The sequence below is a fragment of the Mobula birostris genome, chromosome 8, assembly GCF_030028105.1.
Source record: "Mobula birostris isolate sMobBir1 chromosome 8, sMobBir1.hap1, whole genome shotgun sequence".
Taxonomy (NCBI): Eukaryota; Metazoa; Chordata; class Chondrichthyes; order Myliobatiformes; family Myliobatidae; genus Mobula; species Mobula birostris.
Window position 1 is genome coordinate 42,466,353 of NC_092377.1, and position 19,982 is coordinate 42,486,334.

Sequence of the window (19,982 nt, forward strand, 5' to 3'; positions counted from 1 at the left end):
AAACAATGTTTTGGTCTTAGAAATCATAAATCAAAGCTGTTGCCATTTATGATCTTGATAGATGCTTTCTGATTTCTTTGACTATATTAAAATGTACTTTTATTTATGGATAGTAGTGTCTGATTTTGTCTTCATTTCATTGTAGAGAAGATGAGCAATTGTTATTGTGAAGGTGGAATGTCTAGCATCTGAAACTAAGATGAGATCTTGGTATTTTCAAGTTGGTGAACAAGGTGAATTTCATTAGAGAAGAGAAGTTTCTGTAAGTAGAAGGGAGCTGAACTGGAGAGAAAATCCTGAGATTTATTTATAAGTGGGACTTGTGTCAGTGATAGGCAGACTATTGGCGAGGATTCTTAGAGACAGAATTTATGAGTATTGGAGAAGTATAGGCTAATTCAGGATGGTCAACATGTCTTCGTGATGAGCCTCACGAGCCTGACTAAATGCTTTGAAGAAATAACAAAACAAATTGAAGGCAAAGCAATGGATGTGCTGTATATGGATTTTTGTAAGTCATTTGACAAGGTTCTCCATGGTAGACTTATTCAGAAAAGTCAGGAGACATGGGATCTAGGGAAACTTGGCTGTGTGGATTCTGAATTGGCTTGCCCACAGAAGGCAGAGAGTGGTAGTGGATGGTGCATATTCTGCCTGGAGACAGTGACCAGTGGTGTTCAGCAGAGACCTGTTCTGAGACCCTTACTCTTGGTGATTTTTATACGTGACTTGGATGAGGAATGTAAGTTTGCAAATGACTTGAAGGATGGTGGTGGTGTGGATAGTGTAGAATGTTGTTGTAGGTAATTAATAGGAAGCAGAGCTGGGCTGAGAAGTGGTAGATGAGGTTCAATCCGGAAAATAGGGAAGTAATTGACTTTGCAAGGTTGAATTTAAAGGCAGAATACAAGGTTAATGTGTTGATTCTTAACAGTGTGGATGAACGATATTTTGCAGTCCACATCCATAAATCCCTCAAGGTTTCAGTGCAAGTTGATAGGGTGGTTGAGAAGGTCTATAGTGCGTTGGTCTTCATTAGTTGGGGAATTGAGTTTTACGAGGTAGTGTTGCAGCTCTGTAAAACTCTGGTTATACCACACTTGGAATATTGTCTTTGAGTCCTGGTCACCTCATTATAGGAAGGCTGTGGGAGCTTTAGAGAGAGTGCATAGGAGATTTACCAGGATACTGCCTTGGTTAGAGAGCGTGTCTTGTGAGGACAGGTTGGGTGAGCTAGGGCTTTTCTCTTTGGAGTGAGGGAGAATGATTGGTGACTTGATAGAGGTATACAAAATGTTGTTATTGATTCAAAAAGAAATTGCAGTGTCACAGTAGCATTACAAGTGCACAGATATAAATATTAGAAGAGAAGTAGAAAGAATTTAAAAAAAAGTTACAACAGACAGTCTTATCAGAAGTTGGGGGGGGGGGGAGGGAAGAGGAGGTCATTACTTCCCCAGCTTTAGGTTGACTCATTATAGAGCCTAATGGCTGAGGGTAAAAATGACCTCATATAGTGTTCTTTGGAGCAGCGCAGCTGCCTTAGTCTATTTCTAAAAGTGCTTCTCTGTTCAGCCAAGGTGGCATGCAGAGAGTGAGAAACATTGTCCAGAATTGCCAGGATTTTCTGTAGGGGTCCTTTGTTCCTCCATAGCCTCCAGTGTGTCCAGTTGATTCCTGTAACAGAGCCAGCCTTTTTAATCAGGTTATTGAGCCTGTTGGCATCACCTGTGTAAATGTCATTGCTCCAGCACTTCACCGCATAGAAAATTGTACTGGCGACATCAGACTGGTCAAACTTGTGAAGGAGAATGCATATTCCAAAAGACCTCAGTCTCCTCGGGAAGTAGAAGCGACTCTGGCCCTTCTTGTACACAGCCTCTGTGCTGGTGCTGCACTCATGTCTCATCCAGGTGCATCCCCGGGTGCTTGTAGGTCCTCACCACATCCATGTCCTCATCTTCATTTGTAACGGGGAGCGATACAGGCTTAGTCTTCCTAAAGTCCATCAGCATCTCCTTTGCCTTACTAATGTTGAGCTGCAGATAATTCAGCTTGCACCATTTGACAAGGTCCTCCACCAGGGCCTGATACAGTAGAATCAGTGTTTTTTTTTCTTCACGGTGGAAATGGCTAATAGGGGGGGGGCAAATGTGTTTGGAAGAAAGTATAGGTGGGATGTCAAAGCTAGATTTGTCAAAGGGGTACCACAGTGGCCTAGTGGTTAGCACAACATTGTTACAGCTTGGGGGTGTCAAAGTTTGGAGTTCATTTCTGATGTCATCTGTAAGGTTATCCCCATGAAAAGCATGCATTTTCTCCCGGTCCTCCTGTTTTTTTCCCCACAGTCCAAAGACATACCAGTTAGTAGGTTAATTCGTCATTGTAAATTGTCCTGTGATTAGGCTGAGGTTAAAGCAGGGGTTGTTGGCACTGCGGGTCAAAGGGCCTATTGCACGCTGTATCAATAAATAAATTATATTTTTTTTTACACTGAGAATTGTGGATATGTGGAATGTACTGCTGGGATGGTGCAGAGGCAGGTACATTTGGCCATTTATGAGATTCTTGGGCACGTAGATGAAAGAAAGATGGAGGGAAGGGTTAGATTGATCTTGGAGTAGGTTAAAGGCCGGCATAACATCTATTTCATCTGTTGTGATTGTGGTGATAGTGGCTTGGGGAACATGCTCTAATTTTGACATAATCAGAGGAGATGTCTTTGCATACATTAGTTAATAATCTCTGCAATAGCATTTCCTCTGATTGTAACAAAGATCATCTCTCTTCCTTCTCCTTCATGTTATATTTTGTACGAACCTAACATCTGTGCATCCAGTCCTCTGAAGTAAAGAATTCCGAAGGTTCACCAACCTCTGATGAAATTTCTCCTCGCCTCAGCGGTTAGCACAACGCTTTACTGCGTCACCGATCAGGGATCAATTCAAGCCACTGTCTGTAAGGAGTTCTTGCAATCTCCCCATGAACCCATGAGTTTCCTCTGGGTGCTCTTGATTTTCTCCCACATTGCAAAGATGTATGCTTTAGGGAAATTACTGGAAATACTCAGCAGGTCAGTCTGCATCTGCAGGAGGAAAAACCGAGTTAATACTTCAGGTTGTAAAGCTTTCAGAACTGAGAGTGAGAGAAAACAAGGCCGTTAAGTTGTGGGGGGAGTGTGGGGGTGGGAATGTCTCTGGAACTGGGGTGACCATGGGACTAACGTGTAGAGAAGGTAATTTTAATAAGTGAATGGATGCAGTTAGAAAAAAATGTAGCGAGTGAGAAAATCTGCAGATGCTGGAAGACGAAGTAATACACAAAATGCTGGAGGAACTCAGCAGGCCAGGCAGAATCTATGGAGAAGAGTTAACTGTCAATGTTTTGGGTCAAGACCCTTCATCAGGTGCTGCCTGGCCTGCTGAGTTGCTCCTGTATTTTGTGTATTGCTGTTGAATTCAATATTGAGTCCAGAAGGTTGCAATATGTCCAGGTGCTGTTCCTCAGTTTGCATTAGGCCTCCTTGAAACAGAGCAGGAGGCTACAAATAGGAGTGGGGTGGTGAATGGTTTCTGTGTAATTGAGTATTGGGAATCGTGACAAAATCAAAAACAAAGAAAGTACTACTGTTAATATAATCAGATGTGGAAAAAAAACTCCTGTACCTCTGAGTAGAAAGTGCACGTTAGTAAAAAAGATAATTTATTTAGTGCAAACAACAGGAATTCTGCAGATGCTGGAAATTCAAGCAACACACATCAAAGCTGCTGGTGAACGCAGCAGGCCAGGCAGCATCTCTAGGAAGAGGTGCAGTCGACGTTTTAGGCCGAGACCCTTCGTCAGGACTAACTGCAGGAAGAGTGAGTAAGGGATTTGAAAGTACTCTGCCTCTCGCCGCTTCTCCCGTCAAGCTCTGAAGGCGACTCTCTCCGCCATGAGGAGGTACTTGGTGTCCCTATCCCAGACCCTTCCACACCTTCGGGACACTTTCTTCGCCGTCTGTAATGGTCCTACCGGTTATTTCATCCTCCGTCGGATTCACGCCTGCAATCGCCGTTTTTTTGACTTTGTCATGTTAGTCAAGGATCGCAAGATCCTACATCTACGGACCCCAGAGCCTGCCGGTCCCGACGCTAGCAGGCATGAACTTCAGATTGCAGCTCCTGCCATTGATCTCGCCGGCTCCAACACCTCAGGGCATATTCAAAACCCGGACTCCAGCAACGACCATGGACACCTTCACAGCGATTGCGCAACCACCAACTGCGACGCCAGCCTTGAACTCCAGGCCGGGTCTTCAAGTGCTGCTGTTGTGTCTCCCGTCTCCCGTTCCCCCACCACTACTCCGCAGCCCCGTTTTCCTCAGATCCCACCGTCAGCTCCTGGGCCCTCAGAGGCTCCATCTTCCTCTCACCCCAACCCTCCCCTCTCCATTGACACCCCCAGCCTCCCCCCTCCCCCCTCTGATCCCAGCTCTCATCCGTGCCGGGTCTTTACCATCCCCTCCGACCTTCAACTGTCGGAGGCAGAACGCTCTGTTCTCAGTAAGGGCCTTACCTTTGTCCCCCTTCGCCCACACCTCAGCGAGTTCCGTGTTCGCCACGATGCGGAACTTTTCTTCGGCCGTCTCCGTCTCCGAGCCTACTTCTTCGGCAAGGACTCTTCCACCCCCACCGATGACCCCTTCTCCCGTCTTCAACCCTCCTCTTCTTCATGGACACCCCGCTCTGGTCTTTTGCCTGCTCTGGGTCTCTTTATCGCTAATTGCCGACGGGACATCAACTATCTCGACTTCACCGCACCTTGTCCCCATTCCAACCTCACTCCTTTGGAACGCTCTGCTCTCCACTCCCTCCACACTAATCCTAACCTTATTATTAAACCCGCCGATAAGGGGGGTGCTGTTGTAGTCTGGCGTACTGACCTCTACCTTGCCGAGGCACAGCGACAACTCGCGGGTACCTCCTCTTATTTACCCCTCGATCGTGACTCCACTAAGGAGCACCAGGCCATTGTCTCTCACACCTTCACTGACTTTATCCGCTCAGGGGATCTCCCATCCACTGCTACCAACCTTATAGTTCCCACACCCCGCGCTTCCCGTTTCTACCTCCTACCCAAGATCTACAAACCTGCCTGTCCTGGCCGACCTATTGTCTCAGCTTGCTCCTGCCCCACCGAACTCATTTCTGCATACCTCGACACTGTTTTATCACCCCTTGTTCAATCCCTTCCGACCTATGTTCGTGACACTTCTCACGCGCTTAAACTTTTCAATGATTTTAAGTTCCCTGGCCCCCACCGCTTTATTTTCACCATGGATGTCCAGTCCTTATATACTTCCATCCCCCATCAGGAAGGTCTCAAAGCTCTACGCTTCTTTTTGGATTCCAGACCTAACCAGTTCCCCTCTACCACCACTCTGCTCCGTCTAGCGGAATTAGTCCTTACTCTTAATAATTTCTCCTTTGGCTCCTCCCACTTCCTCCAAACTAAAGGTGTAACTATGGGCACCCGTATGGGTCCTAGCTATGCCTGCCTTTTTGTTGGGTTTGTGGAACAATCTGTTCCGTGCCTATCTGGTATCTGTCCCCCACTTTTCCTTCGCTACATCGACGACTGCATTGGCGCTGCTTCCTGCACGCATGCAGAACTCGTTGACTTTATTAACTTTGCCTCCAACTTTCACCCTGCCCTCAAGTTTACCTGGTCCATTTCCGACACCTCCCTCCCCTTTCTAGATCTTTCTGTCTCTGTCTCTGGAGACAGCTTATCCACTGATGTCTACTATAAGCCTACTGACTGTCACAGCTATCTGGACTATTCCTCTTCTCACCCTGTCTCTTGCAAAAACGCCATCCCCTTCTCGCAATTCCTCCGTCTCCGCCGCATCTGCTCTCAGGATGAGGCTTTTCATTCTAGGACGAGGGAGATGTCTTCCTTTTTTAAAGAAAGGGGCTTCCCTTCCTCCACTATCAACTCTGCTCTTAAATGTATCTCCCCCATTTCACGTACATCTGCTCTCACTCCATCCTCCCGCCACCCCACTAGGAATAGGTCCTCACCTACCACCCCACCAGCCTCCGGGTCCAATATATTATTCTCCGTAACTTCCGCCACCTCCAACGGGATCCCACCACTAAGCACATCCTTCCCTCCCCGCCTCTCTCTGCATTCCGCAGGGATCGCTCCCTACACAACTCCCTTGTCCATTCGTCCTCCCCATCCCTCCCCACTGATCTCCCTCCTGGCACTTATCAGTGTAAGTGGAACAAGTGCTACACATGCCCTTACACTTCCTCCCTTACCACCATTCAGGGCCCCAAACAGTCCTTCCAGGTGAGGCAACACTTCACCTGTGAGTCGACTGGGGTGATATACTGCGTCCGATGCTCCCAATGTGGCCTTTTATATATTGGCGAGACCCGACGCAGACTGGGAGGCCGCTTTGCTGAACATCTACGCTCTGTCCGCCAGAGAAAGCAGGATCTCCCAGTGACCACACATTTTAATTCCACATCCCATTCCCATTCTGACATGTCTATCCACGGCCTCCTGTACTGTAAAGATGAAGCCACACTCAGGTTGGAGGAACAACACCTTATATTCCGTCTGGGTAGCCTCCAACCTGATGGCATGAACATCGACTTCTCTAACTTCCGCTAAGGCCCCACCTCTCCCTCGTACCCCACCTGTTACTCATTTTTATGCACACATTCTTTCTCTCACTCTCCTTTTTCTCCCTCTGTCCCTCTGAATATACCTCTTGCCCATCTTCTGTTCCCCCGCCCCTTGTCTCTCTTCCCGGACCTCCTGTCCCATGATCCTCTCGTATCCCCTTTTGCCAATTACCTGTCCAGCTCTTGGCTCCATCCCTCCCCCTCCTGTCTTCTCCTATCATTTTGGATCTCCCCCTCCCCCTCCAACTTTCAAATCCCTTACTCACTCTTCCTTCAGTTAGTCCTGACGAAGGGTCTCGGCCTGAAACGTCGACTGCACCTCTTCCTACAGATGCTGCTTGGCCTGCTGCGTTCACCAGCAACTTTGATGTGTGTTAATTTATTTAGTGGTTGTGATATACTGTGTTCAAGGCATGACCATGATAGCTGAAACTAATTAAGCAAATCATTTTGAAATTTTCTTTAACAGGTGCTACAAAATACAGTGATAAAGAAATTGGTGGTATGCTAGTTTGGTCTCCATATCACATAATTCCAGATGTAAAATGTAAGTAATTCAATTACTGTATCACTTTTTAAGGAGGTATATTAATATTACATTTGCTGTCATAAATTTACTCTTACATAATTGCTTTCAGGGAATGAGCATTTCATTGATCTAAAGGGATTGTTTTTTTCAAAATTGTCTTGGTCAGAGAGATTGGTGAACATTATAGTATTTAGTTTCTATGATACTAATAGAATTTTTAAATGGCAACTTTTGCGATTGTAATGAGCACTGTGGAACTGCACAAGGAAAAAAAATACATTTTATGTACTGTGGAAAGATTCTGTGCCGAGGCCCCTTCGAAAAGCCTTGGTATCCGAATGATAAATCCAAAAACACAAAAGGAGTCTTACTCGTTTTAAGTTATTGTGCTTGCAAAATAACTTTATCTTTTACTGTGAAGTATTTAAATTAAATCTTCTTGACCCTTTTAATAGGTGAGATTTGTTGCAACTTGTGTATAATTTAGTAAACTTGAGAAATAAATTGATGAATCTATTTCCTTCATGGGTGTGTTACTTGTAATATCCATGCTATAGGAAATTATAAAGGGTTTTTAATGCTGTAAGTTTAATTGTTGAATACTGCTCAGTTGATATAAGCTAATTGGTTAGGAATCTTATAAGATTTGATTGTACTTCTCATTTTTAGGTTAGAAATCAAAAAAACAAGTGCTTCAATTTTGCTGCTCATTGGCCATTAACTGTGAATTTTTGGGGAATATGCCTTTCCCTTGTCTACATTTAACCAAGCCAAATAACTATTGCCTTTAACATTAAATTCAGTCCATGAGGTTATTGATTAAAACATAAAGTAGATTGACTATTTTGAAATATTTAAACATTTACTTGAGAAGAAGCTCTTTGCACTAAATATCTTTTTGAACATTCTAGGAGCAGCTAAATTACAGTCGTCCCTCAGTATCCGTGGGAGATTGGTTCCAGGACCCCCCCCCCCCGCAGATACCAAAATCCGCGGATGCTCAGGTCCCTTATATAAAATAGAGTAGTGTTTGCATAGTATTTGCATATAACCCACGCACATCCTCCCATGTACTTTAAATAATCTCTAGATAATACCTAATACAATGTAAATGCTATGTAAATAGTTGTTATACTGTATTGTTTAGGGAATAATGACAAGAAAAAAAAGTATGTACATGTTTGGTACAGACGCAACCATCATAGCTCTTCTGGGAATGCTGATGCTGCCTTGGCATCACGCGGTGCCAATTCTCCCATGACCTTTAAGTTCTTGAGGCTGTAGCACTTTATGTAGCTAGCTAGCCATCCCTTACTAGCCTTAAACTCCTTCCTGATGCTCACAACACAAGTAGCGGACGAACAAGACGCGAGGTGAACAATGCTCAAACAAAGAGTGCTGGAGAGAGACTGAGGATCTGTGAAATGGCGGGAGGCTACAGCAGGGTATGCCTACATATCACTTCATTCGCGTGGATTCAGTGTAGTGCTCGGCACACGACAAATTCAAGCTTTGCTTTTTGGAACATTCTGGAATATTTTCGATCCGCGGTTGGTTGAATCCGTGGATACGGAGGGCCGACTGTACATTGTTGCATGTCTCTACTTTCATCTGTTACCTATGGACCAATGAGGAACTCTGCAATGTAGTATTCACTACTCTTTAACAAGACAAAATAAAATCCTTGATTCTTTTTTGTTCATAGTCATCAACAACTAAATTGATGGATTTAACACTTTTGCCTCAATAGATGTGATGTGGACTTCAGTGGCAGCTTAATGCTCACTTTCTAAAAACTCCATAAGTTGCATTGAAATACCTGATACTCAACAAAAAATGCTGGAAAAGCTCCGTTGATCAAACAACATCAGTGTAGAGAGCAACAGTGCAAACTGGATAAAAGGATGTCAGTCTGGCATACTACTCTTTCCCTTTCCTAAGATGCAGTGAGACCCTGAATATTTTTTTATTTTGGAGTTCTGATTTTTACTTTATAATATTAGATGATTATTCGAAAGGTAAATGTGAAGAAACAAAAATATATATATTATGGAGGGCAGCTAAAACAGTTGCTTACTTGTTTAGTGGCCAATGGTTGCATGAAGTCAATTAGGAATCCAAAATAACCAAAATTGCATTTTTGGTTATTGAAAGGAAATGTAAGTGTCAGTGTTATACCATTTTAAACAAATGGCAACAAAAGTAAATGTGATGTTAAATGTATTAGAGACAAACATGAGGGAAGTCACTCAAATCTAAGAACAAAGGAAAGTATTCCAACTTAAATGATCTGTTGGCTAGTTCAACAAATAAAATCAAGCCAACCACTTCAAATGTTTTACAGCCCTCCTCACTTTAACCTGCTGGATGTGGTGATAAATATAATTTCTAACTACTGTATAATTGTGGAGCTGTGATGACAGAAACCAGATAGAGCAGGAGATAAAACTTGACAGGCTGAACTTGCTGCTCCTTGAATTCAGCATTACTGATCCTTGTTTGGGTGGTATTCACTCAGCTAGGAGACTCGCAAGTTGCTGTGCGTTCAGGTGTGCAGCCTGAAGAAGCCCTGTACAATTTTTCCATGAGGAGGCCAGGAGAAATGTGAATGTTCAGATTCAGATTCGTGTATTTATCACATGTACATGTACATTGATTTCATGTATTGTGGGGAAGTTGAGGCCTTCTGGTGCATGAGCAAAAAAAAAAGTTTATCACCAAGCCATGACATCAATCATGGATATATGAATGGAGAAAGTAAAGCAGTGGGAGATTGTACCTTACTATGTGCTGATAGTTTATTATGCTGATGTAGTTGCCCTCAATTAATACAATGTTCTTTCACCAGAACAAGTGCATTACACCATGTAAAGGCTGATCTTTACTTGGGTGTTGATATGTCCAGTCATTATTTTTTCATTTATAACATAAATTGTATATGCATTCTTCTTAAGATGTAATATGCACTTCTGTTACCAGCTGTGATTTTTATTTTTGCTATGTTCAGAAACATTAATAGACAATGTTCTTAGGTGGTTTGGGTTTGGTTCAAGGTTAGTTATTAGACTGCTATTATTGATACTATGTAAATGCACATTATCATGGGGTTGTCTTATTTTTTTAAAAAAGTTGGAACATGCTGGGCTTGACTGTGAAGAATGAAAGGAGACTTGGCTGAAATATACAGGATGCTGAATGTTCTTGAAAAGGTGTTTGTTATTATGGAAGAATCTAGAACTAGAGGTTAAGTTTTAAAACTGGGTTCACCCACTTAAGATGTAGATGTAGCAAAGTTTTTCTCAGTTGTGAACTTTTGGAACCTCTTTCTTCAAACAATGTTTGCAGCAAATATTTTTAAGGCAGAAATAAATATTCATTAAAAACTAGGCGGTTGAAAGGTTAGATTATAATCTAATTATAATCAGAGCTGAGATTATAATCTGTTCAACCATAGTCTTATTAAATAAACTTGAAGGACTTGATGGTGAGTGGCTTACTCCTGTTCCTCGTTCATATGCTGATTAGGTCTGTTAAAGGTAAGTTTGAAATAATCGAAGTTGAAATTCAGAAAAATAAATCCTTTTTGAATATTGCTTTTTGAATGGTAAATTATTATTTTTGTGGAATGTTATGGATACTTGATAGCAGGTAATGATGAGCTGAAAAAAGTTCAAAGTAAATTTATTATCAAGAACTGTACATGTATGTTACCATATACAACCCTAAAATTTGTTTTCTTGCAGTGTACAAAAGAGAATAAAAATGCAAATACAAAATAAACAAAAAGTAATAATAAACACAATAAATAAATAAGCAATAAACATCGAGAACATGAGATGAAGAGTTCTTGAAACTGTGGGAACAGTTACTGATGGGGCAAGTGAAGTTATCCCCGCTCAATCAAGAGCTTGTTGGTTGAGGAGTAGTTCCTGAACCTGTTCTGGAACCTGGTGGTGTGAGTCCTGAGGCTCCTGTAACTTCTTCCTGATGGTAACAGCAAGAAGAGGGCATGACCTGGCTGGTGAAGGTCTCTGACGATAGATACTGCTTTCCTGTGACGACAACACTGTATAGAAAAGCTGAATGGTGGGGAGGCTTTACCTATGATGGACTGGGCTGTATCCACTACTTTTTGTAGGATTTTCTGTTCAAGGGCATTGGTATTTCCATACCAGGCTGTGATGCAGCCAGTCAATGTACAGTCCACCATACATCTATAGAAAGTTTGTTAAAGTTTTAGATGTTGAATCTTCACAAACTTCAAAGGAAGTAGAGGCACTGCCATGCTTTCTTGTAATTGTACCTGCATGCTGGGCCCAGGACATGTCCTCTGAAATGATACCACCCAGGAATTTACAGTTACTGACTCTTTCCATCTCTGATCCCTGGTCTGGACTGGCTCATGGACCTCCAATTTCCTCCACCTCAAGTCAATAATAAGCTCTTTGGTCTTGCTGTCATTGAATAAGAGGTTGTTGTTGTGGCACCACCTATCTAGATTTTCAATCTCCCTCCTATAAGCTGATGTTTCACCACATTTGATGTGACCAACTACAATGGTGGTGTCAGCAAACTTAAATATGGCATTAGAACTGTGCTTAGCACAAGGTCATAAGTGTAAAGCGGATAGAGCCAGGAGCTAATCACCCAGCTTTGTGGTGCACCTGTGCTGATGGGGATTGTGGAGGAGATGTTGTTGCCAATCCAAACTTACTGGGGTCTGCAAGTGAGGAAATCGAACATCACATTGCACAAGGAGGTATTGAGGCCAAGGGTCTTGAAGCTTACTGATAGTATTGAATGCCAAGCTATAGTCGATAAGAAGCATCCTGATGTGTGAAGATGTACTGTTTTATAATCTGGCAAAATCAATTTTGATAGGTGATGTTAGATTAACAATGCCATAAAGAGTTCTTAAATTGAACGTGGGAATCAGGTTGAATCATTGGGAACTTCCTGAATCAATGTTTGATCTATACTCCTGTGATTCTATTATTTAACTTGGAGTGTGGGAGCCATTAACTAATGCAATCTATTACTAGTGGGGTTGTTTTGTTGGCATTGCATTGGGTAGGTTAAGCATCATAAAGAGAAAATGTTACCAATAAACATCTGATCTGTTAGCATCTTTTTAAGCGAAACTATCCATCACATTAGAGAAGTTGAGATTTTCTCTTGAGATACCATGTTACTTGTGTAGGAAAGCTGTAAATTTGCAGCTTCAAGGTATTCTTATACTTTATGAAAGGGATGAAGATTATGGATGACTTGTTGGAAAAAAAGGGATGTTTATTAATGAAGCATTTTTCCAGATGGGCAGGTATACAACTAACGGCACAACAAAGTGGGCACCATGATAGTGTAGCAGTTAGCAGGACACTATTACAATTTGGGGTATTGGAGTTTAGAGATCAATTCTGGTGCAGTCTGTAAGGAGTTTGTACATTCTCCCTTTGACCACGTGGGTTTCCTCTTGGTGCTCCGGTTTCCTTCCGGAGTCCAAAGATGTACTGGTTAGTATGTTAATTGATCATTGTAAATGTTCCTGTGTTTAGGCTCGGGTTAAATAGGTGGGTTGTTAGGTGGCGCAGCTTGGTGGGCTGGAAGGGCCCGTACTGCTCTGTATCTCTATAATATAAATATAAGTCGGGTACAACATCAGACAATGGCAGTGTAAACATTGCTCTGGTCATTTCAACTGTGAGGCTTAGCTTTGGAGGGTACGCTTCAGTAGCCTCTAGCAAAAGGATTCTTCTTATCTATGACTTCTAGAATTACTAATGTTTTTCAGTTTTGGCCAGCAAGTTTGTTGTGTTTTGAAAGTGATCCTCTGTTGGTAATAATGAACCTTAGTGAAATTTGTACTTAAAAACATTACCACTCCCTTGCAACACATTCCAAATGTTGTGGCTTTGTTAATTCAAATGGCATGTGAGACAGAAAATCAACAAAGTGCCTCCTCATTGTTTTGAAGTACAGGCTAGTTTTTGAGATGTTCCTCAGGAAGGCAGCTTTGAAAATAGTATGTATATCTTGCCCATAATGAACATTGACAATTGCACAAGGCTTAACCAGTAAACATTTGTATTCCTTCTCCTGTTTTGCACTTTAAAACAATTTGTGTCAATTTGAAAATCAGAAGGTTTGCTTTCAGCATTCCTGTTATAAATACAAGAATCTGTGATGTCAATAGTCCATATTCCTTTTTTTAAAAAAAAAATCTCCTTGCAGCAGTACATGTGTAGACCAGCTGGTCACTGTCTTCAAGTACACATCTAAATAATTTGTATATTTTAAACTGTTAGCATTGCTTAGAGCAAATTACTGTGCAGTGAGGTCAATAAACTATTCTTTCTGTTCTGAAAGCCCAAGAGCTTTAAGAGGTTTAGACTGTCTTAACTGGAGCAAAGGAAGCTGAGAGGTTTATAAAATCACAAGAGGCACAGATAAGATTGGTAGATACAGTCTTACTCCCAGAATATGGGGGTCTTAAAACTAGAGGGGAAAGATGTAAAATGGATATGAGGGACAATTTCTCACACAGAGGATGATGTTATATGAATGAGCTGTCACAGGCAATAGTAGAGAAGAGTACAGTTGGAACATTTAAAAGACACTTGGACGGGTATTTAAATGGACGAGCTTTAGAGGGATGTGGGCCAAATGCAGGCAAATGGAACTAGTTCAAGTGAACATCTTGGTCAGCTTAGATGAGTTGGGCTGAAAGGCCTGTCTTCATGCAGTATTACTGTCTCTAACTCAGTTTCATGATATTTATTTGTGCTTTTTGTTCATTCATCACAGCTCATTGCCCAAGAATTGTCTCATAACATATAGCATCAGACATATTTTCCTATCCTAACTACTGTTGTCATTAGATCCCATTGATTGTAGCTGAAATTGAGATAGTTTTTCTTGAGACTTCTAGATGCTTCATGTAAAAGCGTAGAAGTGTTCATTGCCAACATTGATATCATATCAGGACATTATAATGAATACCAACAAATGTCTGAACTGTGCCTGTATTTTATTGGAGGGTGGGGAAAGCAATTGCATTGAGTTTTACTTACTCTTGTTTTGTTTATATAGTGGATGAGTATATTGCAGTAGCAAAGGAAAAACATGGCTACAATGTGGAACAGGTTAGTAATGAACTATTCTAGTGGTTTATTTAGAAAGTTGAATACAATCTGTCTTCTTTTGGCGTCTGTTATTTTTCTCTTTTTCCAATAGTTTTCATTGAATATGTAAAAATTTATCACACTTTGATCTTTACATAATTTTTAATACTCTCCATGTTTTGCTGTTGGATCACAAAGGGATTTGAGAAAATCCATAAATTATATTACTGGTGGTGTAGTGGCACCTACACCAGACTTCAGGGTGAGAGGTCCCAGATTCGAATCCTGCCGGCTCCTTACGCGAATTCCACCCGTGCTGGGTTGAGCGTTGAGCTAGCGACTCGGCCTTGCAGAGCAGACAAACGCTAAAGAGACGGCAGCGTTGCCACCCGATGCACCAAATGAGGTGCTGAAGGAACTTTTTAAAAGTTAAATTGTATTATTGTATTATGCCCATATGATGCAACAAGTTTATCTGTAGCACGGTGTTTCCATTTTGCATCAATAAACTTCTGCAAGCCTGAACTTGAATAAAACTGATCGCTGTAAAACATGGAGATGTGCATAATTCGGTAATGAAATTAAATGTGAAGCAAATAACTGCAAAGTTACACGTGCATAAATGTTCCCATTTTCAATCCACTATATACACTCAGTGGCCACTTTATTAGGTACAGTTGTATACCTGCTCATTAAAGTAAATGTATAATCAGCTAGTCACATGGCAGCAACTTCAATGCATGAAGTCATGCAGACATGGCCAAGAGATTCAGTTGTTTTCAGACCCAACAATAGAATGGGAAAGAAATGTGATCTAGCTACTTTGACCGTGAAAAGATTGTTGGTGCCAGATGGGGTGGTGTGAGTTACACAGAAACTGCTGTTCTGGGATTTTCATACATAACAATCTCTAGAGTTTACAGAGATAGAACAAAAGTAAAAATCCAGTGAGCTGCAGTTCTATGTGCAAAAATGCCTTGTTAGTAAGAGGCTAGAGGAGAATGACCATACTGGTTCAAGCTGACAAGAAGACAACAATAAGTTACAACAGTGATGTGCAGAAGACCATGAGCATGCAGAAGTACACACAAAAGTGTATGTTTTGGGATGGCTAGAAAGTAAAATCATAATGTAGATTGAGAAACTCTAGTTTCCTTACATGATGTATTTAGTCAGGTAATTGGCCAGGGTATCTGCTGGAGTGAAAATTATACACAAGTCACTTGGATTACAAGGCAGATGTTTTCACTGCTGCTTGTTGTAGAGTGATCTTGAGTGCTTGAATGTTTGGATAAAGCCAAAATCAGTTAATTTTGTGTTATCCACTGTCCTCACTCACCCGGAGAAGAAGGATGGTTATGTTAGAATTCTGTTCTTGGATTACAGTTCAGCATTCAACACTACATATATATATAATATATAAAAAACAAAACACATAGGGACTCCAGCCACACCAAGCACAAACTGTTTCAGCTGCTTCTGTTTGGCAAATGTTACTGCAGCATTAACGCCAGGACCAACAGACTCCAACATAGCTGTTTTCACCAGGCCATCAGATTTATCAATACACATTGATCTGTTTGCATATCTGACTGTACATGCATGTATACAAAACAATTATGTATACAATCGTAGTGTTTGGGCAATATCCTCCCACATTAGGATTTCTTATTGTACATAGCGACAGAGACGTAACACAAGGATTTTGACTCCTTCGTATTGTGAGATAGATGCAAGAAATAAAAAATTCTAACATCTCAGTTGTATCCTTTGATAGCAGGTGACTAAATTTTGCAGGGATGCTGGAAATGACAAGCACACTAAGAAATGGGGAAGTTCATGTGAATTTTAATTCAGTCCCAATTTTGTTTTTTTTTCATCTCTATGGTTGGATTTGAGAGACTTGGGCATTAAAGGCAGTAGCTAAGAGTTGTCAGGGCAGAAGAAAGGGGCTTACTGGTAGAGATTACAGTAACAGCTGATATGTAAGTACAATCATGTGAGAATGGTTTAGAAGGTTGAAGTGAAATTGTTTCTGCCCCCTGCCCTATAAACAAAATTGGACAAGAATTTGTGCCTTCCTTGAATTTGTTGGCCATCTTGTATCTCGAGAATAAAAGGATGTCCCTTTAAATCAGAGATTATGATGAATTTCTTTAACCAAAGGTGGTGAACATGTGGAATACATTGCTGCAGGTCTGCCACCTTCAACAGGACCCTACCACCAAACACATCTTTAGCTTCCCCGCCCCAACCCCACTCTGGCTTCCACAGGTTTCACTCCCTCTGTGATTCTGTTGTCCATTTGTCCCTCTGTCCTCATCTCCCTGCTGGCGCTTATCCCTGCAAGTGGCAGAAGTGCTGCACCTGCTCATTCACCTTCTCCCTCACCTCCATTCAAGGCCCCAAGCAGTCATTCCAGGTGATGCAGATCTGTTGGTGGTGTCTACTGTACCAGTGCGGGCTCCTCTACATTGGTGAGACCCGACGTACATAGGTGGACTGCTTTGTTGAGCACCTCAGTTCCATCTGCAAAAAGTGGAGTTTCCTAGTGACCAACCATTTCAATCCTATTCCCATTCCCATGCCAACATGTTGGTACATGGTCTCCTCTTCTGCCATGATGAAGCCACTCTCAAGTTGTAGGAAGAAACACCTCGTATTCAGTCTACTTAGCTTCTAACTTGATGGCGTGAACATTGATTTCTCCAACTTCTGGTATTTTCTCCTCCCCCCCCCCCTTTTCTTTTCCCCACTCTGGCCTCTATCTCTTGTCACCTGCCTATCACCACCCCCTGTTGTCACCCCTCCTTCCATTTCTCCCATGATCCACTCTCCTATCAGATTCCTTCTGTGGCCCTTTGCCTTTTCCACTTATCACCTCCCAGCTTCTCACTTCATCTGCCCTCCCCCAGACACCTGGCTTCACCAATCACCTAGCTTGTCCTCCTTCTCCCCCTACCCCCACTCTTATTCTGGCTTCTTTCCCTTTCCTTTCCAGTCCTGTTGAAGGGTCTCAGCCTGTAACGTTGACTGTTAATTTATTTCCATAGATGCTGTCTCACCTGCTCAGTTGCTCCAGCATTTAGTGAGTGTTGCTCTGGATTGCATCTGCAGGATCTCTTGTGTTTAAAGTAGGTGTTCATAGGTTCTTGAATAGTAAATGCATCAATGATTATGTGGAATAGGCAGGAAAATGAGGTTGAGAGGGAAAATAAATCGGCCATGATCAAATGGCAGAGCAGACTTGATGGGCTGAATGACCTGATTCTACTCCCATGTTTTATGATCTAAGAATAGTTGGTTCTCTTCCCCCACTGGTCCCATCCTCATCTTTTCTCTTTCAACAGAAAGGGCTACATTAATGAAAGCTTAATATTCAATTTCATTTTTTTTTCAATGTAGTCCTCTGACTCATGTTGGGGAGTATAAAATACTCAGCTTGTACTTTCCAAACTTGTTATACTTAAACAAGGATTACAGCCACAGGATTTGTATAATAATAAGATTCAGTATCTCTGGGAGAAAGGGAAATAGTAAAAGTAGAGGAAGCAAGATTTGTTGGCTGTGTAACTGCAAAGACAATTCTTTAGTTGTTTAAAATAGTGTAGTATTAGGAGCATTCTTGTAGTGGGAGAAATTGGAGATTTGTGAATTTCATGATATTGCTGTATTAAGAGTAACTCACTCACACCTTTTATTTTGAGAGCCCTTGAAATAAGAAAAAGTCTTGATTCTTTAGAGCTGTCAATTTGCCATAGGTTGGAGTTTAAATTTGGGTTAACAAACAGTGCACAAATTTCAAGGTCATCTCTTAATATATTTTTACTTTGCATATACCTCACGTAGGCTTTGGGAATGTTATTCTGGCACAAACACAACATTGAGAAGTCATTGGCGGACTTGCCTAACTTCACCCCTTTTCCAGATGAATGGACTGTAGAAGATAAGGTCCTCTTTGAACAGGCCTTCAGCTTTCATGGAAAGAGCTTTCACAGAATTCAGCAGATGGTAACTGAACCTTTTTATAGTTTTCTTTTAAACTTTCTAATAACCTGCTTTCCATAGAGGTGACAAAGGGTTGTAAAGTGCTGCATGGTGTAGAAAATGCTCAACTAATAAGTGATGAGAGGCTAACTCTGTTTAATCTCTTTTTCTTTGATCCAAGAATGAAATCACCTGGGGGAGGAATGTGATGGGCATTGGTAAGATTGGGTGGTGACAATATATCTGAGCAGTGTATCTTCTCTCTGCAGATTTTTACAGACCAAACCATGAGGTGGCAAACGCTGTAACCAGGATGTGTCCTTCACACTGTCATTTATCATTTTCTTCTTGGACAAGATTGTTCTCTTCATAACAAATCTTTGTTTGCTGTGACATTTTTTTTTGTGGTTGCCAACTCTTCTCTTCAAGGATTTTTGCTCTCTGCAGGATTTGACAGCTGAGTTTGTCTTCCACACACAATGAGCAGAACAGCAAGCTTAATGTTTCATGATCTTCACTAATAATGTTGAAACATGAGAAGATACTGGAATGATGTTCAATGATCTGCCCATCTGATTGAAAGGATTTTCTTGAAGCAACTCTGTTGGAGCTTAAGATGGCTTTTTATGTATAGACCAGTTTTGTTGCGTAAACAAAGTCTCAGGATAGAAATAGCTGATGGATATCAAGTAGACTATTATTGGACAAAATGAGACACAACAGGCATCATCAAATTGAGACCTTTTTGGAGATGAAAGGGCAATGCTACATTTACAATGTATCTACAATGCTTCTGTTGAATCACGCATAACTTTCACACCTCCCTCTTCGCACCCACACTCCAGACAATGTTAATCAACATCGTCTGGTCCTTCAATCAACTGCTGTTTTTGCAGTTCTAGGATCCTGTTGTCCAGAGCTGCATTTAAATTTAATCTGCAGTCCATATTTAGGTCTGAAGATTGGTGGCTGAAGTTATTTGTCTTGTGTCCTAACCCCACCCCAAAAAAAAAAACACCCTGACAACCAGATTTTAGATTCATTGAGAGAGATGCATATCAGAACTGACTAGCTACTTCTGTGAACAATTGCTGACATAGTAAGTAACTTTGGAGAGTGGCTGTCAAGATGCTGGTAAAAATGCTCAAAATTGTCCAGGTGTGATATAGATTAGAGGATAACATAGTTGTCAATATATTGAGGTTAATGATGACTGTCTTAGTGACCATAGCTTTGAAGTGAAGGAAATACAGGTTGAAATTACGACTGTCAATTGGAAAAAAAATCCATCTCCAGAGAAAGATGGTCACAGTTAAAATTAAGCTTACAAGAGATGGAATACAAGATTGGGACAATGACATAGTCCTTCTTGAAGTGGATAGTAAACTTTATCCACTGAGGTTGAGTGAGACTAGAACTGGAGGTCTTGAGTGAAAGGTGAAATGTTTAAGAGGAACATAAGGCTGTTCAAACGACTTGCCTTTTCAAGAAAGTATCTAACCACAGTTGTCAATCTCTTCGCTGGCTTTTATTTGAGTCTTAATTTTGAGCAGAAATATCAAAGTAGTTTTATCCAATGTCTTCTCACTTCCCCACTCATCTCCTCCCAGTTCCCTGTTCTTTTACTGGCTGCCTATACCACTTTATTGCAATCTGCCAACGAGT

General features: G+C 41.5%; 1 protein-coding gene across 5 annotated transcripts in view; it reads left to right on the forward strand.

Annotated features, from left to right (window-relative positions):
* LOC140201261 (REST corepressor 3-like) overlaps positions 1–19,982 on the forward strand; it is an 81,972-nt gene that overhangs the window by 2,396 nt on the left and 59,594 nt on the right. For all 5 annotated transcript variants that reach the window (XM_072265064.1, XM_072265060.1, XM_072265062.1 and 2 more), the window contains 3 exons: positions 7,150–7,227; positions 14,299–14,351; positions 18,180–18,341. In XM_072265064.1, coding sequence (XP_072121165.1) covers positions 7,150–7,227; positions 14,299–14,351; positions 18,180–18,341 — 293 coding nt within the window. The remainder of the gene's footprint in view (positions 1–7,149; positions 7,228–14,298; positions 14,352–18,179; positions 18,342–19,982) is intronic.